Consider the following 26,972-nt stretch of genomic DNA (forward strand, 5'->3'; position numbering starts at 1 on the left):
GTTGCCATTTAGGAATAACAGGGGGCGGGGGGAAAGATCTCCTTTAAAAACTTAGAGCAGTCTCTTCAAGACGATGAAAAGCCTGTGAGGTTCCCCTTAACATCACCTTGACAGCTACCCCAGCACCTGGGACACCTTGCCTCGTATTTTACAGTTTCAAACCTTACTGCAGCAGGAGTCTTTACCACCAAAGATTGTTTTTATGCCTGGTGAAAACAAGCAGAGCAAGTGCTATTTATTCTGTACAGCTGCATTTAATTCAGGATATACAGTTAGTCACATTACAGCTACAGTTTCTCTTTATGGATGCCTGGGAGATTGCTATTTAAACAAGGAACATTCCTTCCTCCTCAAAAAAAATAAAGGCTTCATAAAAGTAGTAGGAGGAAGAAAATGGAGCTAAAGCAGCACAATTACATCAACTTCAGCAGCGTTCTGAGTATTAAGTGGGAGTGTGAGCCACAGAGAAAGCCCTCACTTCTGCTTGGGGTGACATACGGGAAGAGAGATGCCTGGAATAGCAACAGCGGCAGAGCTAGAAACATGTCAGCGTGAGGTGCCCACTCCTTCTAATGGGATTCGAAGAGCGCTGCTCTGTTTAGTGTAATTATTCCAAATGACTCTGCCTGTGCTGTCCAGCTGTAAAGCATAATCTATACACAAAATAGGCATCCTTGGTAGTTTTTCTAACCTGTCTTTCATTTCTCATTCTAGTTAACTTCCAGAGCAGCATTAGTGTAATTCCTGTGAGCAGTGAGTGATTCTTCATTTGCTGGCAAAGGCCCTTAATAACACCAGCCCAATGTGCCTGATCGCCAGGACACACTCAGTTACAGAGAAAGTCCCATTCCTGAATCCTACCAAAAACCTGCAGTCCAGGCTTTCGCTGTGTCAGTAACAGAGGGATGATGCCAATGATAAGCTTTCACATGGTAGAGAGATTTTGACTTCCAGACCAGAATAATAATTTGAAGATGCTTTCATTAAGGCTATCTAGCATTCCAAAACAACACTTTCTCCAATACCCGTGAACAAAATGTGCAATTACCTTTTTAAGGCACAATATGCAATTTCTTCCCTCATCGGCAGTTCTGCCAGTTAACAAGACGGTAGCATCAAAATCAATACCTTACTTTGTCCTTCAGACTCTCTGACTTCTACCTTTCCAGGAACCAATATCATACCCTCAATTACTACGGCAAATAGCTGAATTAATGGACATGAGGGGAATAGTGTTGCTGCATATGGTTTCCAGAGGTGTCTTTAAGCAGTAAAGCACAACAAGATATACTAACCAGTGAAAATAGGGCAGATCTTTTCCCAGCATGTAATTCCACCTTCAGAGGTATACTGTCCTAGCACCACCTCCAGGAAAAACACGGGAAGACCTCCCCCAAACAGGAAAATGAAATAAGGTATAAGAAATGCACCTGTTGAGAAAATATAATAGTACAAAATTGAGATGAAACAAGCGAACTTACACAAGATAGCCTGATAAGTGGTAACAGGCATATATAAACAAAGAAACATATTTGTTAGTTTAATATCAGTATATAATAATCTTATACTGGGGAATTCTTGCTCATGTTCTCTGCAAGAAGAATGGGTACATACAGCTGTATATAAGGGCATTTTCTTACCTTTTTGAAGTGAAAATCTGCAATAACAATGGGGTTAGGTACACAACAGCTTCACGTGACTCAGAATGCTCTTATTCTGAAATCCACTGGTCTGAAATCCTACTGGTCTATATTAATAGCATTTTAATTGAAAGACTCAATTGTGACAGAAGTAAAAGAGCAGAAAAGGTTCAGTAGTATAAGACTTTAAATTGCTTTTTTTTTTCTCTACTTAAAACTTAAAGAAAAACTATTAAGTAATAAAACAATCTCTCCTGAAGACCGACCGGTAAAGAAGGCAGAAAACAGATGTGTGAGTATTCTTTTGAAAAATCTGATGAAGGTACTGGAAAATAGTAAGCATGAGGTGGACAGACTGATTCATGACAATGAAATGAAATACTCACCTCCGCCGTTTTTGTAGCAGAGATACGGAAACCGCCAGACATTGCCTAAACCAATAAATCCACCAGCCACGGACAGCAGAAAGTCAATCTTGCTCGCCCACTTCTCCCGCTGGGGCGGCTTTCCCTCTGCCTCATCCTCAGGCCGTGTCCCCGGGCTCTTGCCGGGAGAAGGTTTGAGGATGTCCTTGTGGAAATCTTTCAAGCATTGAAGCTTTTCCTTTGTCGCCATATTTCTGCTTTCTACATAGGAAAAAAAAAAAAAAAATCCCTGGGTTTATTAAACAGCCTTTACTGGTGGAGCTCTCTAACACTGCAAGGACTGTTTAACCAAACTCACACCATAAAGACCAGTGCTGTTTATCAAGCTGAGATATGAAAATAAATCTGCTGCCTTCACTGACCAGGAGAGACAAACCACCCCTGTACTCTGCAGTCACTTCTTTGCTGCCAATGCAAAGTAGGGGATAACAAAGGTCTGACACCGCTGCCTACCTGCTGCCTGCAGACAAAAGGTGTATAGAGACTGCACTCTGCATCAGCATCAGCAAATGGTGTTACTGAGCAAGTGTCTCATGCTGTTCCCATGCCCGTAATAAGGTACAAATCACTGCATCCGATTCCTTCTCAAACATTTAAGTGAAATACAGCAGAACAGTAAATCTCACCTTTCCAGATAAAACCCATTCCTCCATTTCCCAATAACATGAACCATCCTGCATCATTTATTGCCTGCAATTTCCTTTCCCTGAAGTATTATAAAGCTTTCAGAAAACTATTCATTCATAAAAAAGGGAATGGAAAGTCATTTGTTCTAATCAACCTGCAGGAACTGAAGGAATCTTTTCAGTTGATTCCATTTTCATAACTGCACTGTTTTCCCTTGACATCAATAAAGGGACAAAATTAAACCTTTATATTCAATTATTGTCTTATACGCACCTATGCAATTGAACAGTTTGCCAAGAATGATGGCTCCTTAGTTAATTAAAAAGTCAGTGGCATGAGTCACCTGGTGCTAAACCCAAAGCATATTAAATCACAGCTGGCTTGATAATTTTTATATATAATTTATGCTGTTCAAAAATCTTAGATTGTGTAAAAATAGTAACAGAAAGAATTACTCTAACAAGTGCCTTTTTATCCAAGATTTCCTAATGAAAACCATTTAGGAATAACTTATAGCTTTTATGTTAACTTGGATCTCAGGTATACGAGGCCAATTCATTCCCCACATAACTCAAGTGACTTTAGCTGGATCTGACCAGTTACTTTTGCATAGTGTTTGATACTGAAAAGCATTCACTGCACGGTGAAATTTTCACCCGAACCAGGCAAACCAGCAAGTTTATTCCAGACCACAACCATTCCCTGCTTGTACATGTCATTATGGGTGCACAGTCGTAAAAAAATCATGCTACAGATTATCCCATTTGATAGCTGCAAGCCTCCCTCCGACCTCCTTGCTGGTTTTGATCACTAACCTGATTTGTTTGTGGCAGTGACCTGAAACCTGAGCTGACATTAGCTCTGCAGGAAGTTTTTAATCCAAACATGATTTTGAGATAGATATGCACCACTGTACCTGTAAATCTTTCCATCCACCACGGAAAGTTTCAGAAGGCTAATAGTTTTGCAAACTACAGCAGCTCGATATTTGCCCCACTGACATACCGGTGGCCTTTGCAAAACAGGTATTGTGTCAGCAGTCGCCTATCAGGCCATGATCTCAAAAGGGACTTTAATCTTTGCAATACTAATGGTTATGGCTTTCTACTGTTGTTATTTTTTTTTTTTTTTTAAAGGCCACTGCTGACTGCAGAGGTGTAAGAGCGACTGCAATACCTCCTGGCCAACAGCAGAGAGAGCTCATAGAAGGAGAAAGTTAATCACAGTCATGGATCCACCATCCCCTGTAGGGGTAGGAGGCCAGGACGTGTATTCCTCTAAATTATTGCCTATTGGTTCCTGTTAGAGACACGAGGTATGAGATAAAGTAGTATAGTAATTGAGTAACAATGTAGGGCCAGCTCTGTAACAGCCTTTAGGCACCTAGTTGCTTTCAGGAATTAATTCACAATAGTTAACTTGTGTATTAATGGAGGTGCCTCCAAGAGCGATTCATAGTAACCTTACCCTCCCTGGGACATCCGCAACTCACGCCAAGCCCCAGCCAGGCACCACCCTGCATCACCCGCTTGGAGTCATCCCTCGAGGGAGGACAAAAAAACCCAAAACACAAAAAAGTAGGTGCAACCACTTTTCTTCAATGAGGTACCTACAAGGTGGCCCATGTCCTGCTCTCACTGCAACAGCAACCAGGCGTGGAGAAAGCCCAATTTCACTTCCTTTTGCTATTTGTGCTGCCTGAATCCCTATCTTTCATCTTGCAGGAGAATGTCATAACCATGAGGCAACAGGCTATTCTGGTCTGAGGAATGGAGGGCATTCACACCGTCTCTTATGGAAGCTGTTCTTCGCAGGGATTATTGAAACATCAACAGAGGAAGAAAGTGTGCAAAAGAGAGAGTAACTCTCACCTAGTGTTTAGGGTATGCTCTTGGTTTTCAGGCAATTTTTCAATAAACTGCTGGGACAGCTATAAACCTGCTTGACGGGGCAGAGAGATATATAGATTTATAGATCCCTGCAGGATTAAGGTTTGAAATAGGAGCTTAACTGCTCCCTGTGGGGACTGGTACTGGAAATACCCCGAAACAGAACCCTGGGCACACGGGCTACCTTTACGTCAAAAACAGAGGGGACCTACAGACATTTGCCACCCCCAAGACCAAAAACTCATCCAGGATTGCGATATTTTGCAATCTACGTTTATCTTGCAACACAGAATTGTTTATTTTTCTGCCAGGTCTAATCTTCTTGCCTGCAGACCTACATTGATCCAGGTGTTAGTTCTACCCAGAGCTTGCCAGCCTGACCAGTTGATTGCATTCCATAAACCCTAACTGTCCCCAGGACAAGGTGATCGTCCTGTGGTTTGTCCTAATTACCCGCACGCAACGTGTGAACCGGCGCCTTTTCAGCCTCCTGCTTCGTAACTGCGTGGGACTGCATTTTAAAAAGGGATTTCTCATTTGTCTTGACACCCCAAATTAATGGCCACGCTTGAAAACCTAATTACTGAGTGTAAATTCCGTTTCAGCCTTACCTGGAGTGTGAAGATGGATCGTGATCTTTCCCTTAAGCCCACAAATCACAAATCCTCAAGGTCACTCTTGCTTTTGGGGTGGCCGTTTCATGGTACAGGTGCCAGGAGATGGACTACCACAGCTTTGTTGCAAGTCACCAGCTCTCACCAGTGGGGCACGGTACAGTACCTATCCAATGTCTACACAAAGCTAGTAACAGCCCAGTTTTATTGTGTATCTCTTATCTAGTCTTTCTAAAAATCCCGATTGTGTTTTGAGGGCCAGCAGCTGTGGCTGGCAGGCACGTACCGTCAACCAGTACCATAGGAATTGACGCTAAGCAGCCACCTGGGACTGCAGTCCCAGCCCATGTCACGTTCAAGGGATGTCGGATTTATCCCCCTTTGCTGCCAACCATTGGTGTCCACCCAGCCATTCCCAATTACAGGAACTGTCTACAAAGGCTGCAAGGGTGGGGGGTACAGGCGATTCTGCTTGGCGAAGAAAAGCCAAGAAAATCAAGTTTGTTTAGTGAAAGGCATTGTCTTTTTCCTTAATGGGGTTGGAGTTTCATTTCCTTTAGTTATGTCCCACTGGGTGAGGTTAAAATGGCTCTTAAGGGAAATAGTCTGACAGAGATGCTGAAACAATATGTTGTCACCGCCCAGGTCAGAACCAGAGAATAATAGGTTATTTTTACTGTATCACTTAGTGGGGATGGTATCCGAGATCTATCTGATTCCCCCAAGGAAATATATTGTAAGAAAATGCTCTTACAACCACATAGTCCAAAAGAAGCGATCCAAGTCTGAGGCATAAGTCTGCCTCCCGGAGACACACGTCTGCCTTCCAGGAGCCACATCTGCCTGTGAGAGTACCCCCTCCAGGAAGCTTTGGATGGCCCCAGGAAGCTCTGGTTTCATCTGATGAACTTAATACGCATAAATAAAAAGCAGCAGTCAAGCCTGCCACTTACAGTGTGCTGCTAAGCCGAGCCCAGCCAAACAGCTCAAGCCTGACCCGAAAGCAAGGGCAGAAAGGATCCAGACTGGGCCAGGCTCAGGATCTGCTCTCATGTACACTGGTACAAACCCTAATTAATCGATGATGAAGATATTGATTGCCAAATGGATGCTGGTACAATGTGGACAAATAGAACAAGGGAGCAAGCACGGGCGCTTTGCACTTCTCAAGAATCTGCTCCCTGGTGCGGCCAGGAGCACTTCAAGGGCTCCCCTCCTTCTGCAGGAGGGTCACGCGTCTCTCCCTTGCACCTGGTGCACAAATTGCCTCATGTGAAACACCCCTGCAACAGCCCAAGCTCTCTTGCTGCCCCACCCCCCCCACCCCCCCCACCCCCCCGCCCCGTGACTGCTTAGTCTTTGGTGCACAGCTGAAAATACCAACAGATTAGCCATAAGCAGAGCGCTTTCGCAGCCAGCCCGGCTTGGGCCATCTACTGTGCTACAGCTATCGTATCTTTGCACATACAGCCTGCACCTCAGATAACCCGTACCCTTTAAAAAATAGTGGCATGGAAATATAATCCTTTGTAACATGCAAAAAATGAGGGGTAGGGGACGGGGGAGGTACTGGGCAGAGGAATCAGACGCCAAGATGCAGATGGGGCAAGGCCACCAGCGTGGACAGGACCTGTCGGCTGTCAGGACAGCACAACTCACGTTCCTGCTGAACCACTGGCTGCTTTGGACAGACAACCCAGGGATTACACATCTGAAAATACACCATTCGGTTTCTGCTTTGGGATTACAGTAATGATCTGCCCCAAGCTTCTTATAGCCACAGACAGGTGACCAACGCAGGGTGACACCTTCCAGAAGGAGCTCTGAGGACAAATTCACTGTGGATGCTACCTTACTTTATAACCCATAAAAATCAAGTCTTTAGAAGACTGGTTTTCCAAATGCTGATGGAAGCATGAAAATCAAAGTCTGCCTGTACGCACAAATACGTATCTGTAAATATTTACACATGCTAAAATGCATGCACCGTCTCGCATCAGAAACCACAGCAAAGAAGCTACTTGTTTTTTGGTCAACTCATAAACTTTGAATAGAGATTCACCGTACTGGATTGGCAACTAGAATCAAAACTAAACATTTGTTTTCTAGCTCCTTCTTCTGTTAGAAAATGAAAAGCAAAGGACAGACTTGGAATGTCTCTGACCTTGATGGGAATGCTGCCTGAGGAATGACTGTACAGCTGCACAGCTGATTTTACGGACTATTTCTGCAGCGCGATGCGTACCGCCACTACGTTTGCCTTCAGGGACCCTTTTCTACTAAGTTCAGCCCGTGTAGACTGTACGTCCTGAGCTTCTCAGTGCTCTCTCCTCCTCTTCTGTCTCAATAGCTTTTGAAAGACATCTGTTTAGCACACCAGAATTATTTTTTCTAACCCCACTTAAGCTCACTGCCTCTTTAGACATTACCATCTCTTTTATTTTTCTGCCATTTTTTTCTTTTGTATCTTGGAAATCAAAGCCAACCTCCCTTGAAAAACAAAATCGAGCTTTCCTAGATCTGCCAATCTATTTGTGGGTTGGTTCTTTTTTAAATTATTATTATTTTATATTCATATTCATGAATATTTCAAAACTAGCTGCCCTGATTGCTGGATTAGAGCTGTTCTTCAAATAACCAGCTTCCACTCTCATTGAGAGCAATGGAAAAGCTGCTATTGTTTTCAACAGTAGTAGGATCAGGTCCCAAATAAAACTGCATTTATTATGTTTGGCTCATTTCCTAGGATTACTTGGACCTTTGAAAGCTGTAATTCTTGATGTTGACAGCTTTCCCTCCACCCTGGAGCAGTGTGGTTAAGCCAATCAATACATGATTAAAATAAACAGCCCCTTGATCAAACTTATGGCTTTAGTGCAAGACTTTCTGATCTGCAGAAGAAAAAGCCTTTATGTTTGGCAGCCCTTGAGGCCACGCCAGTATCCAAAGAGCACCTGACTTCATTTACCATCCTTTAACTCATATCCAAGTTCTTTCTGCTTCATTGAACAAGATAACCATGTTTTCTAAAAAACCCATATTGCTCCCTTTATTGCACGCATTGCCTCTCTTCTTCTTAAAAATGCATCTAAAAAATACCGTTCTCTTTGTCTTTAAAGGACTCCTCTTTTTCTGATTATTTTTCCCCGGGTATGGGTAGTTACTTAAACATCTATCCATTTGTCCTTTCTTCTTTCTCAGTTTTCCCTCCAACTTTTGCCATCTCTCTTCTCACTTCTCCATCGCTTCCTGTTCTTTCACTGTGACACATTTTAGTCTTCTAAGACTGGCTGGAAAATCCACTACTGAAAATTTTCTGAGAGCAAAATGTACTCCTTTGCAAAGCTGAAGTCTATTCTAAAATGAAAGCCCAGGGCTTAATGCAGTTTCTTTTTCATCAGTTGTGGTCTAAACAAAAGGTATATTTTTTCCCCACGTGCTTTTTTCTCGCTGGTGTTTCCAGTCATGCTCTTCAAATGCTTCAAATACACAGCGTGTCACAGCACAAAGCTGTTATAAAATCCTGCATCTTTGCTCAGATTTCAGCAGCAGAAAATCTGCATTCATGTAATACTCTAGATGCTCATTTTGTTCTACTTACTTATGTGCAAGAACAAAGCAGTTACAACTAAATCCAGAATGGGAGGATATTAAATACTCCTTTCCCATTGTGTGGGGTGGAAAGGAGGAGAACAAATATACACAAACTCCAATGGGTTTCACAGGGAACATGACCCTGATTCTAAACACAGAGTTTTGCTGAAGTGATGATGATGATTCCTAGCCTCTGAGGGATGGAGCCTGATTCCACAGGGTCCTGTGTGGTCAGCACAGCCCCTGCAGTGGTCAGCAAGGAAGAGCATGGGATGCAGTGAAGCAGAGGACTGGCGCACTACTTATGACTCCATCCTACTGAAACCCTCTGCGGGCACAGTGTCTCCTATCGCAGTGAGAAATCAAGCGTCTTGCACCAGAGAGCCATGATCCTCCTGCACTGTCCCCTCCTCAAAGAAGAAAACCCAAGAGCAACTCTTGCAAAGAGGACCACAGGGAAGGAGAGCGTGAAAGCAAGGGTTGGCAGAGGCAGGGAGGATGAAGGGAAACTGCTCGTTCCTTGTACACTGTGCTGGTAACTGAGTGCAGGAGAGCATCCAGTTAACGCTTGGTTTCATTCATGTGAAGCCAACTACTGACCTAATTTAATGCCTTCAGGTGTGCCACCTAACAGCCTCCTGACTGTTAACAGGCTGGAAAGAAGCACCAGCTCCTCACCACCTTCCCTGCATACTCCCTCTGCTGTGCCAGCCCTCTCGCTGTGAAAGTGAAAAACATTAATTCACCAGGTGACACCCCCTCTCGAGGCCCCTAGCAAAATGCAGGAGTTTATCCAAGTGGCGTGGCAAGGTGATGGCTTTCCAAGTGAGATGGGCATTGCTGAAGAAGATTCAACGAGCTGTGCACATCCTTGACTCTTCAACCACCGTGTGCCCTGCAGTTACACAACTTTTGACCAAAGGAACAAGCATTTTCATTTTTTGTTTTCAATTCTGAAGGTCTGCTGTCAAGTGGATTGCAATTCTCTAGCAAGTCTTGGTGCCAATTAAACTAATTGTACTGCAACAAATAAACCACATCAAAATCTATAAGGGATGCCCTTCATCCTACTATAAAAAAGGCAAAAACCTTAAAGCCCACAAAGCTTATGAACTTGAATAGTAGTGTGCACTGTGCCTATTGAATTCTTTGCATGTGATTAATAACGTATTGATTCTACGTGACACATCTGCAAGGCACTTACAAAGCATGTTAATGTCAGACAGTCAGACAGCAATCTCTGTGCTGATATCCAAGCACCGTCCCAGTGCAGGGAAGAGAAACAATAAAGTAGTCATTTAGTGAAGCAAATGTGCAATAAAATGGATGAATTCATTATTTCAAAGTATTTTTTTCTTGGGGATAAATCATTCAAGCCTCACCTGTTTTTTCAATTCTAAATTTAGCCTTAAATTCACTGAGTTTACCAACGCTATCATAACTAGCTAAATTACTGTGCAATGCTAGATTGCTGTACTTTTTCAGTATGTTTTCCAACTAAGTCAAAACCAGACATATGAATAACAAGCAGAGCTTTCCATACCCACTAATGGCTTTGATCAGCTTTGTTATCAGGCTGCTGCCATACCTGCCCAGGCTACCTTCACACAAAGATGGAGTTGTGCTTTTACTGCCTCTACCCATTCATCTTAACTTAGTAACAGAGGACAGAGTTCTACCCCACCTGTGGCAGCTGTTTAAATACGTTGTCCAGTACCCTATTCCCACAATTCTAGATCCTAACACCAAAGGTGGAAGGGAACAATCCTTTCTTCTTCTTTGTTCCCCTGCTCCACCTGCATAACTGGGTTTGTTTCTGGAATACATTAATGGAAGGAAGGGTTGTGCAACACAGCACCGCGGGTGGAAAACCGCCAGCCAGCTCGTACCAGGAAAACAGCTACTACACGCATGCGATCACCGGCATTAGCCCCGTTACAGGGCTATAAAGTCCGAGGTTACGGAGCCATGAGCTCTAAAACTTCATGATAAGTGAGCTACTTTTGATTTTAGTCTTGACTTCTCCTCCATGCTGGCAGTAATTATCAGCAAAATTATGATTCAATGATGGGAATGAGCTGTAGATTTTTAAGATGTGGAGAGAAGGTGGAGCAACCACCCACGCTGCCGAACTGCGGTACTGGGGTGACTGCGATGCTGGACCAGGGCACCACTGCCCCCAGGCCTTCAGCCATGAGAGATTTCCTAAGCACCCTGAGCTTTAATTTACTGTTGTTGTTTTCTTTCCTTCAAGAAAAAAAAAAAAGGAACATAAATTTAAAGCATATGAAGTTTCACACAGGAAATGAAACTGAAACTCCCAATGCGGCAGAGCAAAACAGTGTGTGGGGGGCCGGGGGGGGGGGGCGGTCTGCAGGGGATGTGCTAAAAGAAGAAGTGGCAAAGTCTATGAAGAAGCTCACAGAGCACGCAACTTTGCAAAACACATTGGTGAACTGTAAACTTTCACACACACACACACAAAAAGTGAAGCTGTGTAGACACTACGGTATTTATTTGCTTTCATGCAGCTGGTGCCAGGTGCTGGCTTGCACGGCTGGACACTGGCATGGTTTGTTTAATCCCAGAACAGCCTCGGCTCGGTCTCCAGCTGCAGCTCCGTCCTCTGAGCTTCCACGGCCAGCCAGAGACACTCAGCAGGCTCCTGGAGGGCACTTCAGAAGGAGTACCGCTAGGTCCTACAGGCCTCTCAATGGGCATTATTTGATCAAAAATGACAAAGTTTTGATCGCTAACCCTCTCTTCATCTCTTTTGAAGGTCGAAGATGCAAGTAAAACCTTTGGTATTGACCACTAAACCAATGTGCCTTCCAGTATCACATGATTCAGGCTGATTCCCAATCAGAGGTGTATTTTCAGTTCATTTTTGCCACGGACTTCTGCCATCAGCTTTCACAGATGGAAAGCTGTGCTTGTTTTTATGTCAAGAGATATGAAAACCAAATAGTGCCAGAACAAATACTTCACTTCTCCAAGGAAACTAACATATAAACCACTTCTGCATATCACAGTCTGCAAAGTGCAGAGCACACACCAAGCACAAACAAACCCTGGCCCTGCACACTACTTGGACAAAAGCCCTGCCGAATTCACCCTGGAATTACTGCCTCTGAAGGGAATTTTGTAAGAGCAAGGCTGGCTCCAATACAAGAAACAAGCACCTGCAGTCCTACCTGTATACCAGTGTCAATCCCACAGGCTCAGGTACTTGCTCTTCCATTGGCTTTTGCAGGTAAGCATACCCAAATACAGCGTGACAATACATGAACAGCCTGAGTATTTTTCTCCATCTCTTATCTTTTCAAACGCCAGCTGATGGCTTTCATTGCAGGTTGCTTTTATAGTCTTAACTTGACTACTGTAAACTTCACCTACTCCTGTGCACCAGTTCAGAGATGCAGTTCATAAAGCTGAACAGTTGAGGATCTTCCTGAGCGCAATTTCATCTAAGTGAACGTGCTTACACTAGACATTAATGTGGCGCATTAACCTTTAATATCCAAACCTGTTTTCATCATGACAATTGTTTTTCATGATTTCCACCACCACCACCTAATTACAAACAGGTGGGAAACTGTTTGCAGTTCGACCATAAATGATGGGTGCATGACAAACAGCTGAGATAGCCATAAAAACACTCCATGTGTAAACTAATGGTAGAAAGTGAGAGAACTTCCTTTGGGGTAACCCAAAACTTTCATAAGGATTTTTGTAAGGAAGTGACATGTGTACAAGAGCTACATGAACTTCTGACAGTTTTGCAGAAGGAGAAACCTAGGTGATTCAAAGCCAGTCATACTGCCTCAAATGCCTCCTATGAGTATTATCTATTAAACGTGACTTGTAATCTATGGCTTTTGTACCTCCAACACTACTAAGCAACAGTGTCTTCTCCTACTACATTCCCTCTCGGTGGCACAACACATTTTTGACATTTGAAAGAGGAACCTTCTACATCATTTAAGGAGGATCTGTATGAGAACAGAGGATTAATGTGGTTACAGAAGAGGGAGGGCAGCAATCATTAGAAAAAATATATGACAGCAAGTCTGTCTTATTAAAACTTGTTTAGAATCCTGCCTTGCTTAAAAGGGACAACAAAGGCTTTTGGTTGCTCACATTTAGTCTTTCCTCAATCCACTACAGTAGCCCCATTTGTAACTTCTACTTTTGACAGAGTCTGATGGGAAATAAGGTGTTTGCAGAAGCAATATACTTCTTGCTGATAAAATCATCCTGGCAGACTTGAAAGAGCAACCCTATAAAACTATTCACTTACTTCTTTTTCTTAGCAAGTGACTTTCTCCACCTTCCCCCAAACCCCCTCAAGGGCTAGATCATCACTGAAAACTCCGTAGACTGATACGGTGATTCTTGAGTGTAGTTTTCCTTCCTTTCAGCACGATTACAATAACACTATTTGGACAAAGGGCATCTTTTGGCTAGCATATGAGCCAACCCATGAAAATTTGCTACCCTACAGAGCTCGCAGATGCCCCTCCGCACATCCAAAGTTCTTTGGCAGACAGCTGCAGGGCTGGGACGGCGTTTAGCTGAGGAGCAGATGCTCTGTGCAGCGTTAACTCCCTCACGTGGTTACAGCCACACGAGGAAACCAGCACGTCATGGCAGAGTGAGGGCAGTTGGTGACTTGCTAAATCCTAAATACCCCAAACTTCTCTTCAAGGCTGCCTGAGAATGGGATTTGTAGCTGAAAGGGAAAAGAAGGTGATCTTTACTTTTTAAATACTCATTACCCTGATGTAATTATGCATCAAACTCTTCAACTGGTAACTTCAACTGGCACTTTGTGAAGATGTGAAGAGATCTCAAGTGAAATCCTGGTAAAAACTTCAACTCATTTCAGAAGTACCCAAATTTCACCTACTGATCTCATCTGAGGTTACCACTCAGATCTACATTTTAATCCCACACGACTAAAACCACTGTAACTTCATTGACCTTCAGGAGGTTGTTCCTATTGCTTGCTGGTATCAATGAGAGTGTCTCCAACAGGGAGTGAGGCGTTAACGTGCACAGCATCACAGCTGAATAAGAACGGGAACTGGGTATTAAACAGAACCATTAAATAATTTAGGTTAGAAGGGACTTTTGGAGGTCACATAGCTCAGACTCTTACTCAAAGAAGGGCCAACATCAAAATCAGACTGAGTTGTTGATGGCCTTATCTGGTCAAGCGCTGACAACCTCCAAGAGTGGAAACTGTACAATCTCTGTGCAAGCCATCCCACTGCTTCACTCCTCCCAGGGTGAGCATTTTTTTCCTTATAACCCATCTGAATTTCCCTATCAGACAAAGAAAGAAGACGAGGAGGATTAACACAAAATGACAAGACAATAACTGAGTGGGAGGCTCAGTCTTCCTGTTCTGATGCTGCACGCACACAATACAAGCAGTTGGAAAGAAAAAGATGCAGAGGGTGTGTGTGGTGAGTGACAAATGGGTAAGCTCCAGGTTAAGAACAAAATAAGCAAAAGTCCCTGGTGGCAGCATATCAGATGATACTCATTTTATTGTCAGAGTAAAAACACATTCCTTTAAGAAAACCAAACAAACCCCCCTACTGAATGTTCCAGTGCATGCCAGGCAATTATTGCTTTCCACAATGTGTCCTGTGACTCACTGTGCCACAATAAATTGGCATATGGTGCTCATTCAGGGTATGTAACTCACACATTTGCAATAGCTCTAAAGAGCTAATGGTTACTTGGGCTGTAGTTAATTTTGGGGGTTTTTAATTTCCCCATGGCAATGCAATAAATGTCATGCTTATTATTGTATTATTATTTAAAAAAAAAAAAAAGTTTTTAGTGGCAGGAAAGTGTCATTAATGCCTGAAATCTCTTGTATGCTAGGGAAATCAATTCAGACAACCGCTGGCATGCAAAAGCACATAAATAATTAGTAAATACTACCTGTGGTCTTCTGGGTCCAGATTTGCCTGATGCCAAGAGCAATCAACTCCTTTTTGGCTGCAAAGGATAGGAGGGCACTCAATACCTTGCAGAAGGCACTCAGTACCTGGCAAAAATCAAGCTTTCTGTGTGCCAGCACCCCATGAAAGAGTAAACCCTGAAGTGCGTATGACAGAAATGGTTCTTTTCTCTTACAAGGGAAGGCAACCTCCTAGAGAGACACAGAGCCAGCTCTCCATAAGGTGCCAAATACTCTCCCTGCCTGGGAAAGGTGCACTTTCTATGATTACCCCACTTAAAAAACAGCTCTAACTCTCTTAGTGAAGGAGACAAGAGTAACAAAGCATCTGTCTTTCAGTGAGTCTGCCCAACAGCAGGAGTAGACTAGACTGGACAACCAGTTTTTATCGTTAATAAGACATCAGAGATGGTTAAAAGCAAGGACCGAGCAGCAGCAGAAGAAACTGTACGCAATTACATGAAAACTCTTCTCCCGTAATCAAGATGACTCAATAAGCCCCGGCTACACTAGGGCTTGTAAGTACCACCAAGAGAACATGGCTTCAGAGGGCTAATGGAAGTTTCTATCATACCAAGATGACTCAATGGGGGAGAACATCCTATAGAGACAAGGTCTACCTAACACTTGTATACATTTGACACAAGTCCGCTGACTCCAGTGCTATTCATTAGCAAAAGTGGATCAGTAAGATAGAAGTGGACAACCGGGATTTTGCCCACATAGGGACTCAGAGCTGCAGCATCAGTGCCATGGGATTCAAGGTCAGCAGGACCAGTTCCTGAAAAGAGGGATCTGACTTTGACACTGCTCACACGACAAAGAAATAGCAATGCTACTGGAATCAACAAAGCTACCACAGAGTAAATAATTTGAGAATTAGATCCTGAATTTGTATGTCTTTGCAGTTAATTTCACAGGTATTAAACAACACTAACGTCTCACAATGTGACTTGGAAGGAAAAACATAAACAAACATCTCAGCCTACAGCTCTATTGCTCCCTGATCCCCGAGGAGGCAACTGTTCCCTCGGTGGCGTTCTGTATGGGCCAAATACAATGATTGCCAATACAAATATTTTGTTCCTGGTTTTTTGCTTTATGAAATGTAAATTTGGACTGCGTGGCCTCAGGTGTTTTCTTCAGTGCTTAAAACAACAGGTTCCAAACGGTGATCAGGGAATATGGTCACGACCGTAGCATGAACAGCAACGGTGAATCACACCCCACTCTGCCTATTTCCTCACCTTGCATCTCCTGAACTGTTTAATTGTGTGGAAGACAGTTGAAATTGTGCCTGAACCAAGACTGCCAGGGTCCAATCTGCACTCGTTTCTCTGTAAATTCTCTGCTAGCGCTCACAAACTATTCTTCATCTCCTCAGAAATATCCTTGATGTAATAACATGTTTCTTACGTCTTGCTTACCTACCTTCCTCTAGTAACATACTCGAGAAACTGCTAAAGTACATAAAAATTAAGTAGAGCTCAGACCTTTTTGCAATAAAAAGTCATGATCATCTATGTAGAAATGTCTAAGCCTTCCATTTCACCCAAGCAGACAAACCCAGCATTTCGGTAATAATCACCTGCTCCTCCACCCGCCCTCCAGAGAAGGAAATGCTGCCTTCGCCCAGATCCCATACCCTCGTTCTCTTGTTGGTTAATTGGCGACAGTGTTAGCTAGATTTTCATTATAGGCTATTATTTGTATCTGCTGTTTTCATGAAGCAGCTGTAATAAACAAGCGAGATTTATGTTCCTTTTTAAATCGGTTTAAGTAATTAGCGTTGTTAAATTTAGACTCTGAAAGAACCTAGTGATTTCTCTGTTTTTTAAAAATAAATACAGACGCTACAAAGTGATCTACCACCACCAGCCAGAATGGGCCAGAACAGTATGCACTCCACATACTATCCAAAATGTCTTTTACATGAGGAAATAATCTAAGTTCTCCAAATAATCTTTTAAAAGTAAATGATGGTTGTGCTGAATTGTTTTAACAACTATGTTGTGTGTTAATCTTCTCCAACCTAAATTCAGACAGGACTTTTTTATTCCTATTCTGGTCTATACAGGTTCAAATGGGCACCCTGGATCCAGACCACATTGGTAAGCTCAATGGGAAGTAGGACCAGAATGGAGTCCCAGACCCAGATCAGAATTTCGCAGCTGACTTCCTAGTTTGACAATTTATACTGCATCCAACTATTTATTATACAAGCCCTGACCCATGTCAGGCATTCAAATACCAAACTGGAAGCTTGTGGTCTGCTCTCATCTCTGCATCATTTACTTTTTCACTCATTCCCCCTCAACCACAGCTTGCTGTATCGACAGTCCTGATGCTTATTTAAAATAAGTGAACACGATGCCCTCTCTAACCCCATTTGGCCACATCACAGCTACTGCTGCATTTCAGAGCCTGATCCAACAAACCTGCTTCATGACAGCACCAAAAAAAAAAAAAAAATCCTCTGAAGAGCTTTTTACTCATAGGGGTTTTTTGTTTGTTTGGTCAGTTTGGTGATTGATCGGCCTTACAATATTTTTCTCTGTGCAGGTGCCACCATCCCAGCGGTCCAGGTTTCCTCAGTGCAATGAGAAAGACAAGATGAAATAGCAGGGGCCATGACAGAGCTTAGCTTTAATGGTTCTAGAAGAGGGGACTGATGTTCAGCAGACATTCAGCTGACTACAAACCCCGAAGAGGTGAGGAAAAGATGATGTGCTGTGGGAAAGATCACATTGTGCCACGCATGGAAGAGATACAGCAACAAGATACTAATCGTATAACGAGAAAAGGAACAAAATGAAGACAAGGAGAAGGCTAAACCTAACAGTTTTTACATTATGGACTTTTCTAACTAAAGGAAGGAAAAGTCAGGGAAGTTATGCAAACAAGAATGATGGAGCTGGGAAAGGAGTTTGGAGTAATGTGCAGAGAACGGAATAGGTATCAAAATATAAAATTGTAAGTACTTCTTTGTTCTACATATGATACAACAGTAACAATTCCTATGTAAATGAAAAAACCCAAGAGCATTCCAATAAATACATAGGCATACTATCTTAAATCATTCCTGAGTAAAATAAGTAAGTGGCATGCAATGGGATGGGGATTTAGTGCTAAGAAGTATAAAACCCTACATCTCCAGAGAGCAGTGACATTGCCTGAGGAGCAGCTAGCTGAAAGCTGTGAATCCAAGAAAGAACTAAAGGTGACTGCAGGTAAGATTAGCCAAGTAGTAGAGTTTCTCTATGTGAGGCTACTGAGCAATGCAGGACAAGGGTCAAGGCTAAGCTATTTCTGGATGTGTACATATGAAGGGATGATACGGAAACCTGAAGTGCAATGCTATGTCAAAACAACCACAGTGGATACAGTATGAGCTGTTCAAGTCTCCACAAATTAGAAAGGAGACATAAAAACTAAAGGAAATACAAATAAAGACAATAAACGTTATCTAAGAGAGTAAGAGAGCTAAATTATTACAGTCTACAAATGAGAAGACTCCTGGGCTGAGATCCAGCTATAAATACCTTCAAGGCACTGTGTGTAGAGGAAGGCAATTAATCTAGCTTAAAAGATAGTAGGGCAAGAGGCAATTGCTTGAATTTAGGAACGGAAAACTTCAGGATATATAATAAGAAAAAGTTATTTGAAGAGACACATCTGCTCAACAACACAGACTCTCAAGGTGGTAGCCAAAGCACACTTACTGTATGCACCAAAGAACAGGCTGGGTAAGGAAGGAGCTCTGGGAAAAGCTGCAGTCACAGCTTTCTATAGCCCAAAGAGATCATCACAGTCCAACTTATTGTACTTTTAACCTCTTTCTTTATGGGTTATCTGAAAGACTGTGCCCCTATCTAATTAAAAAAAAAAAAAAAGACAAACAACACCTAAACCTATATATCCATGTAGTGACAATACATCCACATCAGAGCTCAGAAGTGGGGGTGTGCAGCACTCCAATGTGCAACGCAGGTAACGGCAACCCCCTCTAACTCTCTTCTGGCTATTCAGCGGTGTGTGCAACATGAGTATGCTGGGTGCCGGGCAGGACAGTGTCAGCAAGACAAAAACTGCTGACCCAGCCAGCTTCTGAGTATCTCAACTCTGAGGTCAAAGGCTGAAGTAGAAACCACTTCTTGTGATACTCGTGGTCTTCCCCAGCCTTGTGTTAAGAGATCCTGCATGGAAGCTTTCAATGTCACTGCATAAATTATGTACTTTGATTTACGATTAGCTGAAAACCAACACTAGCAGTATTTAACAATCCTCAGGAGCTCTAAAATATACTTGCATTAAGAAAACAAAATAAAAATCCCCAAACATTTGCAACAGGCCTTGCAATTTTCAATGACAAATGTGTATACACAAATGTGAGGAATATTAAACCCAAGTACCGTTATACCCTCCCTTAAACATATCCCATCCCAACTGCACTCACCAATCGGGACTTCTGTCCCCTCCTCAATGTAGATGGGCAGTGGTGATTCCTCCATAGGATGAGGCACTGATGGAAAGTAATGAATTGTGGTAGTATTTGTCGCAAAGTGACTACAATAAGACGGTCCCTTTCTTATCATTACAACTACATACGGCTGGTAACTGTCACAAAGAATCCTTTCTCAAAGTGGTCACCTCCTGTCATGATGACCAGTCCAAGTCACAGTCCCGAGGGGTTAATCCCCACCTAACATTCACCGCACAGGAGTCAACCGCCTCTGAACGGGGCCTGGGAGAGGTCCCTGTGCTGGACGCTTCACGATCCTGCCATTTCGCTATAGCCTCACTATTCCCATCCCTAGAGTTTAACTCTCTTTTGGGAACTCACACAGCTGAAGAAGCCAAGGGGAGTCAATGCACAGACAGGCACAAATAGAGTTATTGAGTCGAAGTCATAATATTTCATGCACAGAACCAGAAGAGAGAGGCTCTGATGCTCAAAGCTTGCCATTAGCTGTTGAAAACCACAGCGGGTGATGGAAGGCCGCACCACAAATGGCCTCTGGACCACACACTTTTCATTGTTCATTCATTTCGGAGCGTCTGTATCAGACTTAGGAAGCTCCCCATTACTTGTCTGTGATACTGAAATCTCCAGACAAAACCCTTCAGATCTGTGCTGCACGTTTATCCTGCAGTTTCCAGACACCATACAGTCACTGCTGTAGGGTTCATCTGTTTGGGTTCTTCTCCACTTGGGAGCTTCTTCCCTTAAAAGTGGGGGGTTTTGCACTATTTCCCATTTAAAATCTCTGGGAAGCACTTGTTTTGAAAATCCTTTGAAATGTTTGAATTTCCTACACTAGAATGAAATAATAATGAACTACAAATGTTGAAAATGGTCATAATCAAAAGCCTTCTGGATTTTTTCCTTCCTTGTTACCTTTTAAAGATGATCATGTACCTTCTCAAAGATACAAACTCTTAACCTAATCTCAGCTAGGATTCCAGCTGCAGGGAAGGATTTTTTAATCCTTTGTCGGATATCCTTCACTTACTACTGGATTTTTCTTTTTTTTTGTTTGTTTGGTTGGTTTTTTTAAGAGATTGTCTTATGATATCCATAAAACCAGCCAAAGAACACTTGTGATTTAAAGCTATTAAATAAAGTGTCTTACAACATTTCTGCTAGCAATGCAACCAGAATAAAATAGTGTTTTCAACAGATGCTTGACTAGCAACGGGGGCTTAATATAAACCCCACACTGGTGCTTTGTGGGATGCAAAGGGCTGTAGTTCCCTGCCTTTGCCTAAGCCCAGCACTTGCTCACGTGGAAGATGAAGGGAAGCACAGAGGAGAGGGAAAGCAGAACACAGTTGCCTACGGAACCACCGTACAAGCCACAGAAATCATGGTCTACCAGGGCGCATTGTGCAAGCCACTTTTATCTAGAAGCTGAACTAACATTCCAGCTCAACAATAGCAAAAAAAAAAAAAAAAAAAAAAATTGTTACCACACCGCGTTTTGCTACATATTAACCAGCAGTTGCTACGCAAGCATAATGGAGTGCTGCAATTTCGAGATATATGTTATTTTAAAAAAAAAAAAAAAAAAAAAAAGTTGACTTATGGGAGATCAGCCTGAGGTGCGCTCGTGGGCTTGCCATGCCACTGGACGCAGTACATGCTTGGAAGTTAGGCAAAGCGGGCCCTGCATTGGGAACAATGCAGTCGTTTTCCTTGCTAAGCTAACTTTGCATTAAGGCAACAAGAGTCTTCAATCTATGCAGCCCCTTAAAACATTTAATCAGATTTATTTACTAGGAAGAAATACCAGAGCAGAGCTTCCTATCCTACTCAAAGAGTTCTCGTATCTGAGATCTGCAAGCAAACCAGGTCACTAGATGGTGTGGAAAAAAAAAACCCTCTTGTATTTTTATGCCATGCAGCTTTCTCAGTCCCATGAAGAATACTGTACCAGCCTCACCCAGACTGAGCAGTCAGTCTGGAGCCAAATGCTTTCACAAAACATTTGCAACAGTATTCACCAATGGCTGGTGGCACCTACTCTTACTTTAATAGGTATCACCATAGGTTGTAGAAAAGGCCTTGAAATACCTATAGGCTATTTGAGGCCAATTACGTGTATACACAGTCTCTCTTACCCACACGTATACATGCACACACTAGTACACATGCACGCAAACAAATGGCTCTATAGGCAGAGCTTGGATTTTGTAGGATCCAAGGCAGAGAAGCTGACTCTCGTCACAGGGTTTGGGAATCAAGGACTCTGGGGTACTAAAACGAGATCTCACTTGCGGGTCTCCTCTGCTTTGGGCAAACCACTTTAAGATTATCCCTCCAGGATTTACACACGAACTTTATGGGCATGCTGCTTAAATGTCTGCAGAGTGCTTTGCAATGGTTTCTAAATTCTGCAGTGATATGCGCAGAAGAACTGCACAGATAGATTTAAGATAACAGTTGCTGAGCATTATTACTGTATAACTACAGCCTATTTTTACATGCTCTATTCTTGATTTCTATAAACAGATGGTAAATGTTCAGTATTTGAACATTTTAATGAGCTTTATAACCCTTTTGTAATTTCATAAACAAGCATAAATAACACTTACATGAAGAAGAGTCTCTCCTGAATGGATTTTCTCTTCCTGTTTGGAGAAAAAAAAAAAAAAAAAAAAAGAGAAGAAAAGGCAAAAAAAAATTTTAAAGGAAAAAATGGGTCTAGCAAGATAAAGTCAGACATATTTCAATGTTATCATGCATAGTGCTTTCTGAACTCCATCAGTATGAACTTATATTTCAAGAACTCAGTACCAATGCCAAACCAGGCAACCATTTCTCATCTAAAAACATCACAGAAAATGTGACTATATCCATCTCAAGAGCAAGGAAATTATACCGCAGCACTGAAATAAAATGCAAATGCCATGTGATCCGAAGCAAAAAAGGAAAACCTTTGAACTACATTCCAGCTCACTGATACCCCGTGGTTCGACGTATGGGTTGCTCTCCTACCTATGGACAGCCCACCTACCCCAACACCCTAAAGCAGGGCACTCCTGCTGTGTGCTGGCACAGTGTAATCGTTTTTCCACGCCAGCGCTCAAGCACCGACTGCATTCAAACCCGGGTCGAGCAGCCACAGCAGCAAAGGCGTTCTTTGAGGCTGTGACCATTCTGGGCGACAGAGAACCACAACAGGAAACCTAGTAACTGCTAAAATGCACGAGGCTTCCAACAGCCCATGGGTCCCAACAGCCACCCTCCTGCGGCTGCCTGCCACCCACCCCGCTGCCTCCCACCTAGAGCTCGCTGGCAGGATGCATCTTTAATTCATGCTCCCCTTCCACCAGCCCAGCTGGGGGGTTTGATGGATGCTCTTGTAGCAGGGTTTAGGGGCAGCACTGGGCGGCTTTTTTGCTGGTGTTAATCTTGAGACACTGGAAAAAAAGAGTCTAGTATAAATACAGAAGATGATGTAGGACACCAGCCAGTTTCAGTCACAGACTGGCAGCACCATAGCCCTTCCAGTGGCAGTTTTTTGGAAAAAAAAGGACAATGAAGAGTGGCAGTTTCACTTAATTTCTACCACACTATCTTATACCAATATTAGCTACTCTGTAAGCAATTTAAAGGGTGTTATTGCCCAGAGTTTACAGGCTTTGGGATGACACTCAGCTAGCACAAATCAATTAAACCCATGGCACTACAACAGCTGAGGATTCAAGTAAATATGCATGTATGGAAGAAATTCAACAAATATTAAATCACTGAATTTTCATCCTCATGCTCTTCTTCTAAATGCCAAGGACCCAATCCTGCAAGCAGCCCCCCCAGAGTGGCATTAGAATGAACCTGAGCTCTGTGTATGGAGCACTTAAGAGGACTGGACTCAGGATTACTTTAAAAAACGTAACCCCTGATCTGGTCACGTAAATTAAGTTAGTGATGAGAAGAAGTCAAAGGCACTAATCCTACTGGGTAATCTATTCAAAGCTGCACTTCTTAAATGATCTACAATTTATTAGTATGACCAATCAAATAAGCATTACTTGCAAAAGGCTTTAACTACCATGGCTTTGCTGTCCATTTTTATGTGTTGTAATATGGTTAAATTTAAAAGAAACAAAACAGGATAATCTTTTCACAGTTGTTTGCCAGCATGATTAAAACCCTGGGTAGGGAGCCACTGCAGAGACTTCCCTTACTGGTGGAACTGGCAACATTGCTGTTGGGGCACTGGGGCAATGTTGCTCCCCAGCCAACTGGGGCAAAACTATGGGGCACTGGAAAACCTAGAAGCAGCAAAATAAAAGCAATAGGGGTTGCTGCTGTGTCTTGAGGTGCACAGATGAAAAACCTGAAAGCATCGCTTCCCGGGAAACATGGCAGCTCATGCCCAAGAGTCTCTTTGTAAATACCCAGCCCACAGGACTTGGCTAGAAGCCACTAAGATGTAGCTCTGTCTTAGGCAGAGTATTGATTTAAGGAAAACTTACTGAAATATTTGCAATGATTAGCTGTAAAGCAAGATCCTCGCCGAGGCTGCGCTCAGGCACGGGAGGTTTCCCAAGTACCATGCAGCAAGAGTAAGCCAATCTAAAGTGTCTTCCTATTTTTCCAGGGCAGTGTTGCACCTCTTTTCATAAAGCATTTCACACAGACTGAAACCTCCTGCCACAGCCCCAACATTTCACCTCTGACACTCAAGAAATGTCCAGGCAACCCACCCAAAAGCTACAAATTGGTGACTACCACCAAAGAGTAGTGTGCCACATTTTGCCCCTGGTTTCGGCAAAGTAAAATACAATAAAAATCGGTAGCATTTGAAGTATTCTACATTTCTACTGGATGCTAGCCCAAGATCCCTAACCCGCCAAACAAAAAAAAACCCACAGGAATTTGATCTAGCATCCCCAAGCATGCAACCACCTTCTTGGTACCTCCAACTATCACAGTGCCATCTGCAATCTCCCGGTTTTTGCAAAGTATGGCAGAAAATAACCCTGACACCACACGGTAAAAGAAATGGGTTAATAAATCACAGGAGAAGTGGCTCTTCCCCTGGGGCCCACCCGCAGGTTGGGGGTCTGGGGTGGTGGGAAGGGAAGGGAAGGGAAGGGAAGGGAAGGGAAGGGAAGGGAAGGGAAGGGAAGGGAAGGGAAGGGAAGGGAAGGGAAGGGAAGGGAAGGGAAGGGAAGGGAAGGGAAGGGAAGGGAAGGGAAGGGAAGGGAAGGGAAGGGAAGGGAAGGGAAGGGAAGGGAAGGGAAGGGAAAGGTGTCTGTCGCCCCCCAGTGGGTGCAGCTGCAAAGCAGCCCAAACCATGAGAGAGAGAGGTGGGAAGGGGCAGAAACAGAGGTGAGAGGCAGGCAAATAAAGAGAAAAGGAAGAAGAAAAAAAAAATAATGCAAAGCGGAGAAGAGACAGTTGAAGAGGAAACATGAAGATGCTATCTCTGAAAGCGCCAAAGGTAAAGTTTCCAGTGTCAGTTCAACCAGGGCAACAAAGACATCCTCCCGCCACATTCATGCTCCAGCCTTGACTTTCTCCAGGCAAGGGACAACGTCACACTGCTGGCTGCCTCAACTACTCACACATTTTGCTTTAAAAAAAAAAAACCTAACAACCTTCAGGGGAATCTTTCCATAATACTCGTGCAAAGGTAGGCAGTGCCAAAAAACAGTCAGCTTGCCCAAACGCAGAGCCAGAAGTAAACACCCAACTGCCAAAAACCATCAGGGGGGTTCACCAAAGCCTTTCCCCTCCAAATTCCACAGCAGCAGGTTTTAAGGGGCTGATTTTACTCTCAAATCTAAAGCCATAAAATCTAAACCAGCAGCAACTGTCATCCAAGCCCCAAATCACACAGCTGATGACGTGTTCCCTGATCAGGGCTGCCTCACTTTTTTGCTAGTCCAAAACTTGAAACATTCTGACATGCAAGCGATAAAAAAAAGAATTGCAGTTACCAAAATAGCACCATCAACGTAACCAGCTCCTCTCGGCACATTTTCTTAATGCCTTTCCCAATACGGTTAAAAAAATGGGAACTAACCAAAAAACTCCATCTTTACACCTTGACACAAACCATGCTGGGATACATGTGGGTTTGTATTTCTCCGTGTTTCTCTGGATCCTCTCCCACCACCTTTTTTTTTTTTTTTTCATCGGTGCTTTCCTTTAAACGTAGCTCTTATTAGACAGCAGAAATCAGCTTTTACGATTTCTAAACACAAAGTTTTGCCACTCTTGGAGCTGCGTAAGGAAAACACAGCTCGCCTCCTCTTTCATAAAGAACATACTCTGCACATTTCTTTGCCTGTGTGAAATAAATTCTCCTACGTTCTTATATGGAAGCCCTGCAAATCCTCCCACACGCCGCCCGGTACAGGACTGGGCAGAGGTGGGCATCCATCACCCTTAAGCCAGCGGGTGAACTGGGGGGCCATGTCACCCCGGGGGGAGCCCGGCACTATCACCCCTGGGCAAGGCGCCGAGCCGGGTCACCTGCCCCCTGCGGTCCCGGCAGCCGATGTCCAAGCCCCAGCCGCAACTTTGATTTCTTTATGCCAAGAAACAACAAAATAAATGGAAAATGAGGGGAATAAAAAGGAAGCAACAGCAGCGGTATTACCCACCAGGTAGGCCCATTAGCATCAGATGCAGCAGTGCCTGTACCAGCCTCTTCACTTGAGGTTAGCGCACGGCAGCCAGAAAAAACACAGCGGGGAGGAGTGGGAAGGAGAACGAAAAAAGGGCAAAAACAGCCGAGGAGAGAAGCGTGCCCCGCAGCCGTGCCCGAGGGCCGCCGGCGAGGGGGGACTGCTGCGAACTGTTACCGCGAAAAAAAGTTAACGCAAGGTGGGGGGGGCGGAAAAACCGCTGGGGGAGAGAAACACCCGCCGGGGTAACGAGGCAGCTGGGGAGAAGGGGGATGGAAAGAAGCAGAGCAAATAAAGAAATAAATAGATGGGGGAGGGTGGGGTGGGGGGGGGGGTGGGGAGGGGGGGGGAAGGGAAGGGAAGGCGCGCCCGGGGGCACCCCGAGTCGGCGCGGACAAAGGGAGGGCGCCAGCGCTGCCCCCGGCCCGGCTCGGCTCGGTGCGGCTCCGCCGGGCGCGGAGCGGCCGCCCTTTGTTCGCCGCGGTAGCGCGGGGCGATCCGCGCCCCTCCACGCCACTCCGCCGCAGCAGCAGCAGCAACACCAGCAGCAGCAGCAGCTGCAGCAGCAGCCGCCACAGCAGCCCCAACCGCCCGCCCGCCCGGGAGGCGCCGGTACCTGCGTCCGCTGGCCGCGGTGCCTGCGCGCCGCTGCGCCCCTGCGGCGGTGCGGCGCGTCCGGCGGAGCGGTGCGGCGCGACTAGCAGCGCCGAGCAGGAGGAAACGGTAATTTATAAGCGCTTTCTTCCTGACCTCTCGTGTCTGTTGTCTAATGAGGGAGCTTTGAGCATCACCCATCCTGCTGAGTGGAAAAACACCGGCACGGCCTCTTCTTTGCTGGGGAGGGGGGAGCCTAAAGGAAGGGGTGTGGGGGAGGAGGGGCCATGCCGCAGACACGGCCGCGGAGCCGGGCTGGCAGGCGGCCGCGGGGCGGCGGGGAGGGGCGGGCGGGTGCGGGGCAGCGGCCGCCGCCGGGGGGGCCACCCCGGGCCGCCCGCCTTCCCCGCGGGGAGCGGGGCCGCCCCCGAGCCGCCCGGCGGAGCCGGCCCTCGTCCCGCCGCTCC

General features: G+C 44.4%; 1 protein-coding gene and 1 long non-coding RNA gene across 15 annotated transcripts in view; one reads left to right on the forward strand and one right to left on the reverse strand.

Moving 5' to 3' along the window:
• SLC6A6 (solute carrier family 6 member 6) overlaps window positions 1-26,972 on the reverse strand; it is a 121,383-nt gene that overhangs the window by 31,286 nt on the left and 63,125 nt on the right. For 3 of the 14 annotated variants that reach the window (XM_055804980.1, XM_055804976.1, XM_055804984.1), the window contains 2 exons: window positions 2,027-2,266; window positions 1,296-1,430 (listed from right to left, as the gene is read on the reverse strand). In XM_055804980.1, the coding sequence (XP_055660955.1) occupies window positions 1,296-1,430; window positions 2,027-2,255 (364 nt within the window). In that variant the 5' untranslated portion in view covers window positions 2,256-2,266. Of the gene's footprint in view, window positions 1-1,295; window positions 1,431-2,026; window positions 2,267-14,747; window positions 14,805-19,222; window positions 19,289-21,861; window positions 21,898-26,527; window positions 26,727-26,972 lie in introns of those variants that run through there. The other 11 variants (XM_055804973.1, XM_055804971.1, XM_055804979.1 and 8 more) reach the window with 9 other exon arrangements.
• On the forward strand, window positions 11,161-17,845 carry LOC114013580 (uncharacterized). The gene is made up of 2 exons (XR_003556637.2): window positions 11,161-12,042; window positions 17,329-17,845. It is a non-coding gene; the product is annotated as an uncharacterized LOC114013580 (long non-coding RNA).

The sequence above is a fragment of the Falco peregrinus genome, chromosome 5 (genome assembly GCF_023634155.1).
Source record: "Falco peregrinus isolate bFalPer1 chromosome 5, bFalPer1.pri, whole genome shotgun sequence".
Taxonomy (NCBI): Eukaryota; Metazoa; Chordata; class Aves; order Falconiformes; family Falconidae; genus Falco; species Falco peregrinus.